The following is an 18152-nucleotide window of genomic DNA, read 5'->3' as shown; positions in this document are numbered from 1 at the left end:
GGTTCGTTCTTCCAGCAGTCGATGGTATATTCAATATTCTTTGTTAACCCCATAATTCAAAGGCATCAATTCTTCTTCAGTCTTCTTTATTCATTGTCCAGCTTTTGATGCATATGAAGAGTAAAAAAATATGGCTTGGATCAAGCGCACCTTAGTCCTCAAAGTGACACTTTTTCTTTGTAACACTTTACAGAGGACTTTTTATCAGATTTGCCCAAGGCAATATTTTGTTTGATTTCTAGATTCCTGTTTTCATGGGTATCGACTGTGGATCCAAGTGAAATGAAATCCTTGACAACATCAATCTTTTCTCCATTTATTATGATGTTACTTATTGATTCAGTTGTGGGGATTTTTGTTTTCTTTATGCTGAAGTGTAACCCATACTGAAGGCTGTAGTCTTTGATCTTCATCAGTAAATACTTCAAGTCTTCTTTACTCCCAGAAAGCAAGACTGTGTCATCTACATATTGCAGGCTGTTAATGAGTCTGTCTTCAATCCTGATGCCCATTGTTTTTCATATAGTCCAGCTTCTTGGATTACTTGCTCAGAATAAATATCGCATAAGCATGGTGAAACGATTCAACCCTGATGCACAACTTTCCTGATTTTAGACCACGTAGAATCCTCTTGTTTTCTTCGAATGACTTCCTCTTGATCTATGTGCAGTTTCCACATAAGTACAATTAAATGGTCTCTAAATTCAGGTGGGATATACTCAAGTTCATACATTGACTCTAATGGACAATGGTGAACCCACTGTGTGAGTGATATTCTGCTTTAAAAGCTGAGTGCGCATTGGGAGTGGGTGGGCCAATAGCCACAATCTTCTCAGCTTGCTTTTCCCAGTGTGTTAGCACGGTCTGCAAATCAGGACAATGACAATTGGCCCGCCTATTTTCATTGGCACCACACCCAAGGTAGAGCCTCCATACCACTAGTGAGGGCTAAGTGGAAACAGAGAACCCCTATCTCAGCTGTACTCACACTAAAATTAGCTTCAGCAACAGAAATCTGGGGCCAGGCTGAGAAATGCTGATGATCTGCCACTTCTGAAAAGATAGTCCACTGATGGGAAGCTAGAACAAGATGGAGCCCTGTACTCTTGGCTGCATTAGTGTGCAGTAGAGTTTCTCTCCCGCTGAGCTGGGAGGGAGAAGGTAGAGGGTGGGTCCTGAGTGAAACACCACAGATTCTTGCCATTCTTACCAAGCTCTAGTGGATTTTCTTGAATAAATATTTCTTCATTTTCTGCATGCCACAGGACCATTTATATGTATACATACATAAATAATCCCCAAACTCAGTGGCTTAAAGTAACAGAAATCTAATTTTTGCTCATGCTGCATGTTCTGATGATGTTTGAGAAAGAGCTTTACTTTGTGTGGCTTTACTTTGTCTCAACAGCCTGACATGGTCCAATTGGAAAAACATGGTTCATGTACGGGTACCTTGCCTGCTGTTATATAAGTAATTGAGAAATGTGTGTTAAAATATCTTCAACTATGATTGCAACTCATATTTTCTCTTAATTCTATTAATGTTTACATTATATAATGTGAGGTTATATTTTAGTTGAGTAGAAGCTTACAATTATGTCTTCCTGGAAGATGGTCCACCTTATCTACATGAAACATTTTTCTTTACCTCTAGTAGTTATGCTTTGTTTTCTTATGCTTCACTTTATCTGATACTATTATAGGTCTACCAGATTTATTTTGATTATTGTTCACATGGTATTTTTTTTGTTCTCTTACTTTTAATCTTGTTTTTTTTTGTCTATTTAAAGTCTGTTTTTTGCAAGCAGCCTAAAGTTAGCTATTTTGATACATCCTGAAAATCTTTATCTTTTGATTAGAATGTTCTGTTTGCATTAAAAATATTAACAGATATGTTTAGGTTTAAATATATCATTCTCCAGTGTACTTTCTATTTGTCTTTCAACTCTTATTTTCCTTTCTCTTTTTTCTTGAATTATCTTGTATAAACTGTGAAACATACACACATATATATATTTTTCTTTATCAATTTGTTAGATATACCATTTTATTATTCTTTTAATAGTTATCCTAAAATTTACAGCATGTATCCTTGGTTTATTAAAATAGTGTATAAATTAGTATGCTAACTACTTTCCAGATAACATAAGGATGTTAGAACACCTTAACTCCATTTGCTTCCCTCCTGACTTATGTGTTATTTTTTCCTTTAAATTAATTTTGTATGTAGGTTAGAATTTAGGGCACTATTGTTAATGTATTATTCATCAATATTTATTTACATTTACAATTAAATTTCATATTGCCATTCGTTCATCTCTTTTTTGCCATATAAGGTAATATGATCACAGGTGCAATATCTCGTCATATTTGCATGTTTTGTTTTGTTCACACTCTAGGGTAGGAGCTTTTACAATGGTGAGGGTCTTTGGGAGTCATCTTAGAATTCAGCCTACCACACACACACCTAATTCAAAAGTTGTTTTCTGGTTCAAATTAGACAAAGAGTTACAAAAATATAATGAGACATATGCAATTTAAATTTCTCTAATTGTATGATGAAGCTCACATTAACATCAGTTATCATAATAATATTTCCATCAATATCCAATATTAAGGAACAAAATTTACTACAGAAACTGATAACTTTTTTTATGGAAGTATTATTTTTAAAGAATTTTGCCACCTGGACTATTTTACAATACACCCTATTCACTAGTAAGATTCTCAAAGTCCCCAAGGTCTCTTTTGTTGCTGTTTAAGGAAAAGTAATTAGATTTTCACTATAGAATGGTGTTTATATATATATATAAATCATACAAACAGAAGAAAAGAAGAGGGTTCTTTAGTTTGACATATGAATTGGGAGAGAGGAAAGACAGTGACAGCTTCTTGCTATAGTCAGGGTGGTTCCAAAGGTAAGTGGGTAGGGATGGTAGCAAAAAATAATAAAGAGAATTTCAGCCTTGCTCACACATACTGAGGAAAAGAGTACTTTTTCTTTATAAAGGTTACAGTATTTTTCTCCATGAAAATTCCTGGTTGATTCATCACCACTGAAAAGCAAACTGAACCAAACCGAACAAACAAACAAACCTGTTGCTGTCGAGTCAATTCCAACTGACAGCGACCCTATAGGACAGAGTAGAACTGCCCCATAGAGTTTCCAATGGGCTCCTGGTGGATTTGAACTACTGACTTTTTGGTTAGAAGCTGTAGCACTTAACCACTACGCCACCAGTGTTTCCAAACTGGGTAATTGGGGCTAAATTAAGTTGTGTTGGTGCAACAAAGAAATTATCCTGTGTTTTGGCTCATGTTCATTTTGCTTTCAGCATAGAGGAATAAGTTTTCCAAGTTAATTTTTAATGAATAATGACCCTGAAAATTGATTCAACATTTACCAAATGTTCGTTGTGTTCAGATACTGTTCTAGGTGCCTGGGACGCATCATTAACAAAACTAGCCAATACAATGATGTTGAAGCTTATATTCTGGAGGGAGAACAGGCAATAAACAACAAACATAATAAATAGGTAAGGTATTTGGCATCTTTGTTGTTATTAGCTACCATCAAGTTGACTCATGGTCACTCCATGCACAATGAAAGAAAACGCTGCCCTATCCTGCACCATCCCCATGATCAATTGCAGAGAAGACTGCTGTGATCCACAGAGTGGCAAAGGTCAGTGAATTGCTCTCAATGTTGTTCCATTCATGGTTTATTTTGCTTAGTGTTTCACCTAGATTTTCTCATTGGAGTCTGATCTCCTAAAATCATAATATCAAACGTGAAGAAATAAGTTAACTGTTACTTTGGCAAAAATTTGAGTAAAAAGTGACAAATTGATTTAAGCATTTGATTTTTTAAAAAAATCTTTATTACACTAAACAACTAGAGTGACTGATTAATTTTTGTCATATAATCAAAATAATTTCCTAGAATCCTGGAGTCAGCATATTTCGTTAATTTTATAAATGAGTCCTCTGAGTATCAGAAAATCTAAATGACTTTCCTGAACTGAAAACGTTAGTTGGTGGCAGAGATAAGGACAAAGACTGTGGTCTCCTTACTCTCTTGCTCTGCCTCTCTCATCTCTGATATATTGTCTAAGATCAACCAATATGATCCTTATGCCATTCTCTTCAGTGAAACATCAAAATATTATAATACGACCAGTAGCACCAAAATCCTAGAAATGGTCCCTTTTGCCAATTCGAAGAAATTATTTTCACAAAATACTTAAAGAGGGACCTAAGGATATTTGTTATCATCATTTAGATGTTCATTATAACATTAATTATAATAACAAAACCTTCGATAAAACAAATATTAACAGCACGTTATTTCCATATAATGGAATCATATAAAACTCTAAAAAAATTATGTTTCAAGAGGATATTTATTGACATGCATGCCAAGGTGAAGACATAAACCAAAATGTTAGCAGAAGTCTTCTCTGGTGCTGGGATAATGGATTATTGTAATACTTTATTTTTCGGTATTATCCACACACATTCTATAATAAACACATTACTCTTATAGTCAGTGGCCCTGGTGACACATGGTTAACTTGGCTGCTAACTAGAAGGTTGGTAGTTTGAATTACCCAGGCACTCCACAGGAGAAAGCTCTAGTGATCTTCTCCTGTAAAGGTTACAGCCTAGAAAACCTTATTGGGCAGTCATACTCTATCAAATGGTGTCACTATGAGTCAGATTCTACTGGACGGTACCTAACAGCAACAACAAATTTTATAATCCAAAAAATCCAAGCCAATCAATTTGGGGAATACAAACTAACCATGCTCCTTGAGTGTTTTCCATATTATAAACATTAAAATCATCTTTTTATGGTTGACACTCACTTCCATCTTGTGCATTAATTTATAAAGAATAACTCTCCTTTCCATATCACTTTACAATCTGGAAAACACACTCTACAAAAACTCCCATTCTTTTGACTATATAGCACATGTGGATAGTTATCAACAAATAACCAGATATTTATATAGTCACAAATATAAATTTATGTGTTCATTTAATTAGGTAGTTGATGATGCTGAGTTTGTCACAGTTTTTGCTCTGATGTGCTTTGCCTCTTTTCCTTTTACTATTATAGCTATGAAGTTATGAAATATTTTTTAATAAACTTGATGCTGTTATGATTACTACTGATGTATGATGACTGGCATGATTAACCTGAGTACCAGGATCTGGCTGGCCCATGTTCCTTCTGACTGGGAAGAGGTGTTCAAGAGAAGCTAGTAGCAAGATAGAGGACAACCTTCAAAAGCTAATTTTATTGCTCGTATCCTCATTATCTAAGTCTAATTTTCCTTTGGTAGGGATTTCTCCTAAAAATTCAGGTGTATGTGTGTGTGTGTGTGTGTGTATGTGTGTACAAGGGAGAAGGAGAGATGGGAGTGACAGCAAGAGCAACAAAGAAAAAAAAAGGGAGGCTGTTCTCTGGCAAGTTTTAAAAACACTATGTTCCAGAAAATATGCCATTGAATGAAAAATTGTAGAATGGGGTATATTATATGCTGAGCTATGAACTGGGGTATATCTTCACTCAATTTATCCATACAGTGTTATAAGGCAGCCTCTACCAATAGGTCAGAATTGGCATGCAGAATAAAACCTATTTGTATTTTAGGTTGTTGAAAGAGCTCGGACTGTGGTTCCAGACCTAATTAACTTGGAATCATCAGGTTGGTGATTACTTGCTCTGTGAATTTGGGCAAGTTCCTTACTGCTCTGAACTCAATCAGGTAACCAGAAAGAGAGGCAGTACCTTCAAAAGCTGTAGTCAGTGATGGGCTAGTAAACGTTTCAACAACTGCCTTTCCAAGGAGGTAGGGAAATATACAGGCATACACTCACACACACAAATGTATATTATAAAGTTAACTGATGTAAAGAATGTGTCATATACAATTTACAAGTAATAATAAAATATACAATACTCTTTATTGTCAATTACATATAGATAATTGATACTCATGGAGTGTTTTTGTTGATTTTTGCTGAATACTTGTATCTGTAACCCAACTATGGTTGAAATCCAATAATGATTTGACAAAATCAGACTACGAATAAATGCTTGAATTCTATCCATTTCAACAAATAAGTCACTCACATCATCGATGAATGCCATGGATGTTGGTTGATGTTTTTCTTTATGTTAAGAAGTGAGACAAAAGTGAATCAATGGAGTTGTATGCCTGGATTTCACTCATTGCGGACTTGAGTGACATTTTTGATAAAGCGGATAACAGTTTTTGAATACTTACCAATGGCTGTGTTTAATAACCAGCTTAGAAAAGTCTTGAAAATTTAACAATGGGCTCTCATGAGCCACTACGATTTCAGGAAAACAAAGCAGATGGGTCTTTATTTCCTCTCACTAGCAGATTGTCCTTACGGTGCATGTATCCTTTTATGGTTTATTTTCAACTTCAAAACTGCGTGCTCTGTTCATTTTAAGGGATTTGACCTAAAGGTGAATGGATGTGTTTATATTTATGCTGGATGCTAGATTGCAGGGTTCATTTGTTGTGGGATTGTGAATTTTTACAGCCACACCAGACATTGTTGTTGATAATAATCTTACTCTTTTATTTGTGAAGTTTTTTCTTGTTTTGTAGGCTATTTCTGGAGCAGTACATGATTACAGAAGCCTGTGGTTCCCTGTCCCCAATTTCAAAAAGCAAACCAGATCTGCATTATGGAAAGAGAAAACCAAACAGCTCTGTTTGAGTTTATCATCTTGGGATTCTCCAACTTAAATGAGTTGCAATTTTTACTTTTCACCATCTTCCTAGTAACTTATATCTATACTTTGGGAGGAAATATTTTTCTGATTTTGGTAACCATGATCGATACACATCTACATATACCCATGTATTTTTTTCTGGAAAACTTAGCATTTATTGACATCTGCTATAGCACCACCAACGTTCCCCAGATGATGGTGCATCTTCTGTCAGAGAAGAAAAGCATTTCTTATGGGTGTTGTATAGCTCAACTTTTTGCATTTATTTTCTTTGTGGGGTCAGAGTCTCTGCTCTTGGCAGCAATGGCATATGATCGTTACGTAGCAATCTGCAAACCCTTAAGATATTCAGTTATTATGGACAAGGCTATGTACAGTCAGTTAGCAGCCTCGTCTTGGGCTGGTGGTTTCCTCAACTCAGTGGTGCACACAGTACTGACATTCCGCCTGCCCTTCTGTGGAAATAACCAGATTAATTATTTTTTCTGTGACATCCCACCTCTGCTGATCTTGTCTTGTGGGGACACTTCTATCAATGAGCTAGTGTTGTTCTCTGCTGGAGTCTTCTTTGGTTGGACTCCTTTCTTGTGTATCACTGTTTCATACCTTTATATCATTTCTACCATTTTAAGGATCAGTTCTTCAGAAGGAAGGCAAAAGGCATTTTCTACATGTGCCTCCCATCTGGTCATTGTTCTTCTTTACTATGGAAGCGGTATCTTCACATATGCAAGACCTATCTCAGCTTATTCACTAGAGAAAGACAGGTTGGTATCAGTATTGTACAGTGTTGTAACTCCCATGCTAAACCCTATAATCTACTCTTTAAGGAATAAGGATATTAAAGATGCTATGAAAGTTATGGGGAGAAAGTGGCAGGCTTCCAGTCCCCTGACTTTTGAAGTATAAGCTTTACTCTTCTGAGGAAAATCATATATGTCACAAAACTGTGCATCTTACTTTTAGGAGCTGATTTTTCCTAGTGACTCTTCAACAAAATTAAAAGTTAATTGTAAATTTTCACATCCAGTACAAGCGGGCTAGTTAAGTTAGTACAAACATCTCTGCTAAAATAATCTATAGGAAATATTTTTAAAATATTCAAAACAATCAGTGAAGTAAAAAGATAGTGAGAAATCACCAGGCCAAGATTGCACATAAGAAGAGAAAACAATAATGTGAGTTGGCATTTGGGACTTTTTCTCAGTGGGACATTTGTTGATCTTGAAGAAGTGACTGAGGTTCTGAATAGCATTTTGGCACCTTTGTAAGATTAGATGTTCAACAGTGGGACCCTGGGCTTGCCAAGAGGGCATTCCTAATACATCACTCTATTTTCAGGGGTAGGAATCTGAAGAGTTGCACCCAGTTATAAGCGTGAACCAGAAATAAACCAGTCTTTACCTAGCTTACAGCTAGGCTTTGAATCATGTGGATGACTCAGAAGATTTCATATACTAAAATTGGTTAAAGTTATTTCAAATTGATAGTGTCCTGGGCACTTAAAGGCAGTAAATTAAAATCCTTTCAAAGAAAAGTAACATCACACAATGCCTACCACAAAATCTAGAATAAGTAGACACAGAAGTAGATAAGAAAAATGAAAAGAAACAGCAAAAAAAAAAAAAAAAATACAGCAGAAACATGACCACAGTAACTATAAATTATTGAACTACACAAAATAGACTGAAAGACGAGCACTCACACAATGCTTGTAGAGATAAATTCTAGACTTAGAAAATTAGACAGAGAACTAGAAGCTATCAAACATGAAACTTCAGATTTGGAAAACAAAATAACAACAACACTAAAAAACAAAACTAGAAATTAAAAATTTCAGAATGGAAAATTATAAGAATCCAAATTAGGAACTAAGTGGATGGGTTTAATAACAGATTAGACATGAGTGAAGAGAAAAATTAGTGAATAAGGTGATGTTTTCTAGAACAAAGCACAAACAGAAGAACAGAGAGTATTCTGTTGTAGATAGGAAATATAGAGAGTACTGTGGGTTCTAGCCTAAATATAAGTATAGCCCCAAGAAGTAGAAAAAGAATGAAACTTAGGCAATATTTGAAAAATTCCAAAACTGAAAAAATAATTCATTACTCAAAAATCCCAACCAATTTTAGGCATAACAAATGACAAATTCCAGTCACAGACACATCATATGGAAATTTCAGAAAACCAGGATCAAAGCAAATTTTACAATAAGAGAGGAACTGTATTAAGATTGAAAGATAATCTTTTTCAACAGTAACAACAGAATACAGTCCAGAAGAGAATAAAATAATATCTTCGACGTATGAAAGGAAATAACTATGTGTTTAGAATTCTATGCCTAGCAAAATGTTCTTCAAGAATAAAGGTTAAATAAAGACAATTTCAGATAAAGAATAATTCGTAGGTTTCACCACCAGCGCATCTGCATTAAAGAAGGCATCAAAGGGAAGAATAAAAAGGTCATGGAAGGAATGATGAGAATTGACAGTTATGAATATGTGGGTAAAACGAAATGAAGCTTACTGCAATAAATATGATATTTTGTGAAGGTTGAATATTTATGGGATTAATACCTTTACAACAATGGCTTAAAAGTCAGGAGGGGTTAAGTCGAATTCCACAGTCCTAAGTGTTTTTAGAAAATCCTGGTGGCAAAGCACTTAGTGCTACAGCTGCTAACCAAAAGTCTGGCAGTTGGAATCCTCCAGGAGCTCCTTGGAAACTCTATGGGACAGTTCTGTCATATAGAGTCACTAGGAGTAGGAATTGACTCAAGTCAAGTGTTTTTAGGAGCCCTGCTGGTACAGTGGTGAAGTGATAAGGCTGCTAATCAAAAGGTCACAGTTCACATCCACCAGCCGCTCTTTGGAAACCCTATGGGGCAGTTCTACTCTGTCCTCTAGGGTCGTTATGAGTCGGAATCGACTGGATGACAACTTTTAATTTTTTATGGTGTTTTTAAGGAGCCTTGGTGGTGCAGTGGTTAAGAGCTTGGCTGCTAACCATAAGGTTGGTGGCTTGAACCCATTCTACTCTGTCCTATAGGGTCGCTATGAGTCAGAATCAACTCAAGGACAAGGTTTTTTTTTTTTTTTTTTTTTTTTTATGGAGTTTTTATTGAAGGAAGGTAAAATACCACTAACATTAGACTTTAATCAGTCAAGGATGCAATTTATTATTTCAGGCGTAACCACATATATACTAGTTAAAGAGTATATAACTTCCAAACTCATAGAGATTAAAGAATAAAAAAAGGAAAAAAGAAATAATACAGAATCAATAAAAGAAAAGTAACAAAGGAGAGGAAAGAAATAAAGGACATGAGACGAGTAAAAAATAGTAGGTCAAATATTTCAGTTCTTACTTTATTTTGTTGAAAATATACACAAATTCAGTAACTACTACATGCACTATGCAGTGACATTGATTACATTCTTCAAGTTGTACAACCATTCTCCCTCTCTTTTTTAGAATTGTTTGTCTCCTAAAAACATAAACTCACTGCTCCAGAAGCCTCCTATCTAACCTTTCAGTTGCTGCTGTCAATTTGATGCCATACAGACAGTTTGGAAAAGAGGACAATGTTAAGGCAGACATTTGTTACTAATGAAGCCAAAGTATTGTTTTGTATAAAGTCAGTCCTTCCTTTAAGCGTAAATGGCCTTGAGTTAAAAGACCAATGCTGCCAGACTGGAACAGAAGAAGAAGGGAAAAAGCAAACAAATCAAAACACCAAACAACCATATGCTGTTTACAAAGAGACACATCTGAAACATAAAGGCACAGAAAGACTGAATATAAAAACAAGGAAAAATATCATGCAAATACTGATGTCTCTATACTTAAACAAAATAGTTTTTTAGGCTAAATTTGTGTGCACTTGCTATTAGGTGGCTTCAAAGTATATAAAGAAACAATTGACATAAACACAATGACCCAGAAACCCAACCCAGTGCCGTCGAGTCGATTCCGACTCATAGCGACCCTACAGGACAGAGTAGAACTGCCCCACAGAGTTTCCAAGGAGCACCTGGCGGATTTGAACTGCTGACCCTTTGATTAGCAGCCGTAGCACTTAACCACTACGCCACCAGGGTTTCCAAACACAATGACAGATATACGAATTCATCATCGTATGATGAAATGATTAATTACACTTCTCTCAGTAACTGATAAAATAAGCAGACTAAAATAAAGACACATACTTAACACTATTTTTACAGTCGACATAGGAAATTGAGTTCATCATAGGACATTGAATTCAATAGTGCAGAATACATGTTTTTCAAGCCCTACATGGAACATTTGTAAAAATTGATTATAAATTGTATCAGGAAAACGTCAGTAAATTTAAAGGACTGAAATTAAGTTAGGAACCAATAACAAAAAGATAATACAAAAAAAAAAAAACCCATGTAACAACTATACTAATAAACAATACATGGGTCAATACACATTATATTGGAAATTAAGAAACATTTTGACATTAAAGATAAATTATAAAATTCCACATGTATAGTATTCTGCTAAAGCCATGCCTATGAGAAATTTATAGCTTTCAATGCATACATTAGAAAGAAAAGAAGGCTAAAAATCAATGATCTAAATATCCATCTCAAGAAATTAGAAAAAAGAAAAGGAAATAAACTTAAAAAAGGATTTTAAACAATAAAGATAGGAACAGGAATTAATAAACTACAAAACAAACATACAATAGTGAAGATTTACAGAGTGCTGGTTCTTTAAAAAGTTAATAACATTTACAATTTCAGGCAATATTGATCAATTATAATGAGAAAAGGCACAAATAACCAATATCAAAAATGAAGAAAGGGCTACCACTAAAGATTCTGCTGACATAAAAATATCAACTTGTGTCAGGAGCCTCAGAGATGTAGGGTTGCTTCTGTTGGGTAATACCAGTGCATGCGGCAATAGAAATGGAGGAACCAACAGTTATTCAAGCCACTGGGTTGGTAAAGTCATCCTCTTTCCTCCTTTCTTTTCTTCCCTCTGCTCATACAATGGCTGATCAGATGACTAAAGAACAGATTTCAAAATTCATCTCTGTCAAAAATGATGACGACACTGTAAAACAAAAAGCAAAAACCAGCTGCTGTTGAGTTGATTCCAACTCATGGCTATCCCATGTGTGTCAGAGTAGAACTGTGCTCCTTTTGGAAACAGATCACCAGGCCTTGATTCTGCGGCACCTCTGGATGACCAACCTTTCAGTTAATAGTTGAGCACTTAAATCTTTGCACCAGCCAGGGACTCCATGATGACAGTATTAGAACAAAGGAAATTTGAACTTTCATACATTCTCTCATTTGGAAACCAGCGGAAGTATACTTATAGTCAAAGAGATGAATATACCACTGATTTGACAGAATGTTTACCATGATGGCTAGAAAATAAAAAAATACAGAGAGTGAAAAAGACACCTATGAGGAATTCTGAGGTTCTGACAAGGATGATAATGGCTGCATACTGCTGAGGCAGAACTACATCACAAATGATAAATTTAGGAGCGAGTCTAGTGGCTGAAAAAGAAGATCAAACGATCAGAAAGGCAGGTATTATGGATTGAATTGTGGTCCCCAAAATTGCGTGCCAACTTAGCTAGGCCATGATTCCCAGTATTGTGTGATTGTCTACCATTATAACATCTGATGTCAATTTCCTATGTGTTGTAAATCCTACCTCTGTGATGTTAATGAGGTGGGAAGATTGATAACAAGGACTTTCCCGCAGAACTGACAGAGAGAGAAAGCCTTCTCCTAGAGCTGGCATACTGAATTTGGACTTCTAGGCTCCTAAGTTGTGAGAGAATAAATATCTCCTTGTTAAAGCCGTTTGCTTGTGGTATTTGTGTTAGAGCAGGACTACATAACTAAGACAACAGGTGTTGATAGAAATGGACAAGGCAGTTACGAAGAATTAGTAGAGATGATGGTTTGAAAATAAAGTCATACTTTCAACTCCTTCTTTTCTCCATTAGAATAAAATTAAATCTTTTGCTTATCTCTTGCAAAATTAATTCCGGTCCAAACACACAAACTACCTGCATATATTGTTTGGCCGACTCATAGAGGCCCTATAAGGAAGAACAGAGAAGAACTGCCTCATAGGGTTTCCAAGGTTGTAAAGTTCTTGCAGAAGCAGACTGCCACATTTTTCTTCTGTGGAGCAGCTAGTGGGTTTGAACCACTGACCTTCCAGTTAGCAACCAAATGCTTTAACCACTGTGCTGCCAGTGGTTAAAATTAGCTTAGGATCTGGATGATATAAAGAAAAGTGAATGTAAGTTTGTTTTTTTATTTTTTGTAGAGTAGTTCTTTTATACTTCAGTGTGCCCTGCCAAATAGTGATAGTTTTTAAGCCTGGCTAGCATGCCCTTAAGAAGTCCTCACGGCACAGTGGTTAAAGTGGTCAGCTGCTAACCAAAAAGTCGGTGGTTCGAACCCACCAGCTGTTCCCTGGGAGAAAGGCGTGGTAGTCTGCTTCCTTCCATAAAGACTTACAGCCTTAGAAACCCTATCGGGCAGTTCTACTCTGTCCTGTAGGATTGCGATGAGTTGGAATCAACTTGACGGGTAGGTTTTGGGGTGGCATGCCCACCTGTTGTTGGGTTAACACTGTCTGCAGTGAACCACAGGGGAAAGAATGTCAGGCTGCTACTGGGCACACACATTTTTAAAAAAGAATCCTCTACTAATGCAGCATCTTTGTAGTCTGGTAAAAAAAAAAAAAATCCTCAACCATGGGTTGGATTCAGCAAAGTAGGATATAAAATTCAGCTACCTTGCAACCTTGTTGTTCAAGAAATTATAAATTATGTCATTTCCAAATTAATGCTATTTTTCCCAATTAAAGAATATAAACCTAAAAAAATATGAATAACTGTTATGAATAACTTTGAGAACTCATAAAAAATTAGATAAAAGTGACAAATTCATTGAATAAAGCCCGATTTACAAAAATGACACAAAGAGAAACTTGATCAGTCATATAACTATTAAATGAATTGAATCTGTAATTAAAACTATTTCACAAAGAAAGCTCAGAGCGGTGGATGGCTTCACTGGTGAATTCCATCAAAATTTTAAAAAAGAAATAATGTCAGTCTTACCAAAGTCTTCTAGAGGATAGAAAAAGCAAGAATCCTCAAAACAGTCAATGAGGCTAACCAAAACCAAACCAAACCAATTGCTGTTGAGTCGATTCCGACTCTTGGCAACCCTATGTTTGTCAGAGTAAAACTGTGTTCCATAGGGTTTTCAACATAGTGAAATGTTGAAAGCTTAACTTCTGACTTGGGTTGAAAGACAAGAATTTCTTAGCCTATTTTTTTTTTTGATTGTAAGAATTTCTGCTATCAACACTTGCGTTCTACAGTATACTGAAGATTCTAGCAAGTAAATTAATACAAACAAGCGAAAATAATAACGATTTTAAAGATTAGGTAGGCAATTAAGCTAAAATGGCATGAAAATCTGGGATAATTTTAACAATAGGTGAAGGAGACCACTCCATGGAAAAGTACAAAATATTTTTGCAAGTAAATTAAAAAGATATAAATGAAAAGGAAAACCATTTTAATGGACTGCAATATTGATCATGATTGAATGTAATTCCTATAAAAATCTCAACCAATTTGTGGAACCTGAAAATACGGTTCTAAATTTTATATGGAAATTCAAAATGCCAAATACAGCTAAGGATACTTTAGGATTTCATTGACCAATAACCACTAATCACAAGTTTAAATTTAAATAAAAAAAAAAATATTCAGCTCCTTACTCGCTGTATATACATACCAGCTGCTGCTGAGTCTATTCTGACTCCTGATGACCTCATATGTGTCAGAGTAGAACTGTGTTCTGTAGCGTTTTCAATGGCTGTGACCTTTCAGAAGCTGATTGCCAGGACTTTTGTTCAAAGTGCCTCTGGGTGGATTTGAACCACCAACCTTTTGGTTAGTAGCTGAGAACTTAACTCATTGCACCAACCAGGGTTAACCACTACAGCTACATTTATTTGCAAGATTTGGAAAATAAATAAACATATAGGACACCAGTTAAAATTGAATTTAAAACAAACAAGGAATAATTTTTAGTGTAAATATGTCCACAAAACTGCATAAAAATTTACTTGATTACCTGCAATTCAAATTTAACTGGTGTCCTGTATTTTATCAGGAAACCCTATCAATAACTGATGTGGCCAGTGAACATCAGATTGGACAGTGAAGATATAGAACATTTCCATCATTGCAGAAAGTTCTTTTGGACAGTGGTTCTCTAGAAAAAGAAGAAGATAAAAGAACTTGCTTTACTGAACATCATAACCAATTATACCAGGTCAAACCAGTTGCTGTTGGGTGGGTCAATTCCAAGTCCTGGTGACCCACATGTTGCAGAATAGAACTGGGCTCCATAGGATTCTCCTAGCTGTGACCTTTTGGAATTAGATTGCCAGGCCTTTCTCCTGAGGCACATCTGGGTATGTTTGAACTGCCAACTTTTGATTAGTTAAAAAAAAAAAAAAAAAAAAAAACTGTTGCCTTCAAGTCGATTTGGACTTACAGCAACCCTACAGGAGCAGCTGGTGAATTTGAACTGCTGACATTTTCGTCATCAATCATAGCTCTTAACCGCTGCACCACCAGGGCTTCTTCAGTTAGTAGCCAAGTGCTTAACCATTTGTGCTCCCTAGGAACCCTACAACCCATTATAAGTGACAGCCTTTAAAAGGGTATAGGAAAGAGAGAAAAAGAGGAGAAAACAAGTGATTATACAAAATAAGTAATAAGCTGTAAGTTATAGTGACAGGAGCTGCTTCCTATTCTGATTAATTTCCTAACTTTGTATTAGGATTATTCTTAGTTGATGAGAAAAGTTATTATGCACCAAGAAGGGAAAGAAAGAGTCCATTCAAATCTGTTGTGTGACAAACTTAGTTTTAGCTTTAAGGCCACATCCTTCCCTCAGACAAGCCTCTGGTCCTTGACAGGATGGACTTGCTACTAGGGCATCCAATTTTCTTTGTGATATCTGGGATTATCACACTTCCCTTCTCTCACCACCCCATTATCAACTATGTCTATTTGCCTGTGTTCTCCTGCCTTCACCCCGAAGAGCACAGTGCATAGTGACTATGCTCCTCAAGAAACCATGGAAGCTCTTAAGCTTTAATAGTAATAAAACTTTCTTTTCAGATATTTGACCAGACAGATGTGCAACATTAAATTTCAAAAGTGTCATCGAAGAGAACTGAATCATTAATAAAATACTTGCCTTGTGTCCTAGAAATCAGTTATTTATTGTATCAGAAGTACACGCCAGGTGGTATGGTGGAACTTGGGAGGTTATTTGTGATTCTGGCAGGAGCAGTTCTGGTAAACTTAATGGGCAGAATGCAGGCTGGATTGGACAACAAGAGAGACACAGCTCAGGCCCTCATGTACAGGAGGTGCAGTGTGAGGTAGTGTGGCAGGACGTGCAGTGTAGTACAGCATACAAGCAGTGAATGAGAAATAACTATTAGGACGCTTATTATGAGAGGTAGCCTGGTTGTGCAGTGGTTAAGATCTCATCAGCTAACCAAAAAATCGGCGGTTCAATTCCACCAGCTGTTCCTTGGAAATCCTATGTGGCTGATCTATTCTGTCCTGTAGGGTCACTATGAGTCAGTATCAATTTGAGGGCAATGGATTTGGTTTGGTTTTTATTATGAAAGACAAAGTACATGATGCCATGTGAAATGGAACTGTGGAATCCAACTCTTTCTGGGAGTGAAGGGCAGTGCCTTGGAAAATAGATACTTAAGCCGAAATCAGAAGATTAAGTTGAAATTTAACTACTGGAAAGAATAGAGGAAGAAACAAGCGCTCCAGAGAGAGGGATCAGTATGTGCAAAAGACATTAGGTACATAACAGTGACACTTAAAAATAAACTCAAAGAAGTCAAGCACAGTGGGAGTTTAGGGAGATTCGACAGTGTGGTATAGAGAGGTTCAAGACCATGCTGGAGAAGAGGACAGAAGCTGGACTGCAGTGGTTTTGGCAAGCTACACTAGAGGCACTTTTACTACGTAAGAAAAGTTAGTACTTGTACAGTTTGTAAAACATCTAATTTAGAATCCGTAAGCTTCATTTTTTAAGAGTGTTATAATATTGCCCTGCATAAAAGTGAAACCCTGTTAGCATAGTGGTTCAGAGCTTAGCTTCTCACCAAAAGGTCAGCAGTCTGAATATGCCAGCTGCTTCGGAAATCTTGGGAGGCAGTTCTCTAAGTACCTACCATAATTTATTTAATTTGACACACATTGATTAACTTATTTTTTCCCCAAATCTTTTGCTGCTAAAAAATGCTAAAAATAATATAGATGTACATCAGGAGCCTACCATTTTATACATTACAAAAGAGGACATGACCTTATTTTTCTCCTCATTGTGTTAGGAAACCATCTCCTGAACAATCTTGTCATTTCACCATTTATTTATTTATTTATTTTTTATTAACTTTTATTGAGCTTCAAGTGAACGTTTACAAATCAAGTCAGACTGTCACATATAAGTTTATATACACCTTATTCCGTGCTCCCACTTGCTCTCCCCCTAATGAGTCAGCCCTTCCAGTTTCTCCTTTAGTGACAATTTTGCCAGCTTCCAACTCACTCTATCCTCCCATCCCCGCTCCAGACAGGAGATGCCAACACAGTCTCAAGTGTCCACCTGATATAATTAGCTCACTCTTCATCAGCATCTCTCTCCTACCCACTGTCCAGTCCCTTTCATGTCCGATGAGTTGTCTTCGGGGATGATTCCTGTCCTGGGCCAACAGAAGGTTTGGGGACCATGACCGCCGGGATTCCTCTAGTCTCAGTCAGACCATTAAGTATGGTCTTTTTATGAGAATTTGGGGTCTGCATCCCACTGATCTCCTGCTCCCTCAGGGATTCTCTGTTGTGCTCCCTGTCAGGGCAGTCATCGACTGTGGCCGGGCACCAACTAGTTCTTCTGGTCTCAGGATGATGTAGGTCTTTGGTTCATGTGGCCCTTTCTGTCTCTTGGGCTCTTAGTTATCGTGTGACCTTGGTGTTCTTCATTCTCCTTTGATCCAGGTGGGTTGAGACCAATTGATGCATCTTAGGTGGCCGCTTGTTAGCATTTAAGACCCCAGATGCCACATTTCACAGTGGGATGCAGAATGTTTTCATAATAGAATTATTTTGCCAATTGACTTAGAAGTCCCCTTAAACCATGGTCCCCAAACCCCCACCATTGCTCCGCTGACCTTTGAAACCTTCAGTTTATCCCAGAAACTTCTTTGCTTTTGGTCCAGTCCAGTTGAGCTGACTTTCCGT

At 36.5% G+C, this 18152-nt stretch overlaps 1 protein-coding gene across 1 annotated transcript; it reads left to right on the top strand.

Moving 5' to 3' along the window:
• Positions 1 to 6339: 6339 nt before the first annotated feature.
• LOC100674282 (olfactory receptor 5V1-like) lies at positions 6340 to 9151 on the top strand. The gene has a single exon (XM_003421844.3). It carries the CDS (start codon positions 6731 to 6733, stop codon positions 7685 to 7687), a length of 957 nt encoding a protein of 318 aa, XP_003421892.2. The 5' UTR covers positions 6340 to 6730; the 3' UTR covers positions 7688 to 9151.
• The last annotated feature ends 9001 nt before the right edge of the window (positions 9152 to 18152 follow it).

The sequence above is a fragment of the Loxodonta africana genome, chromosome 1 (genome assembly GCF_030014295.1).
Source record: "Loxodonta africana isolate mLoxAfr1 chromosome 1, mLoxAfr1.hap2, whole genome shotgun sequence".
In the NCBI taxonomy this organism is placed as follows: domain Eukaryota; kingdom Metazoa; phylum Chordata; class Mammalia; order Proboscidea; family Elephantidae; genus Loxodonta; species Loxodonta africana.
Note: the sequence above shows the minus strand (reverse complement) of the source record. Positions and strands in the feature narration are given on the sequence as shown.

Coding starts and splice junctions, on each gene's coding strand:
- LOC100674282 (XM_003421844.3), top strand. CDS start 6,731: ATGGAAAGAGAAAACCAAACAGCTCTGTTTGAGTTTATCATCTTGGGA.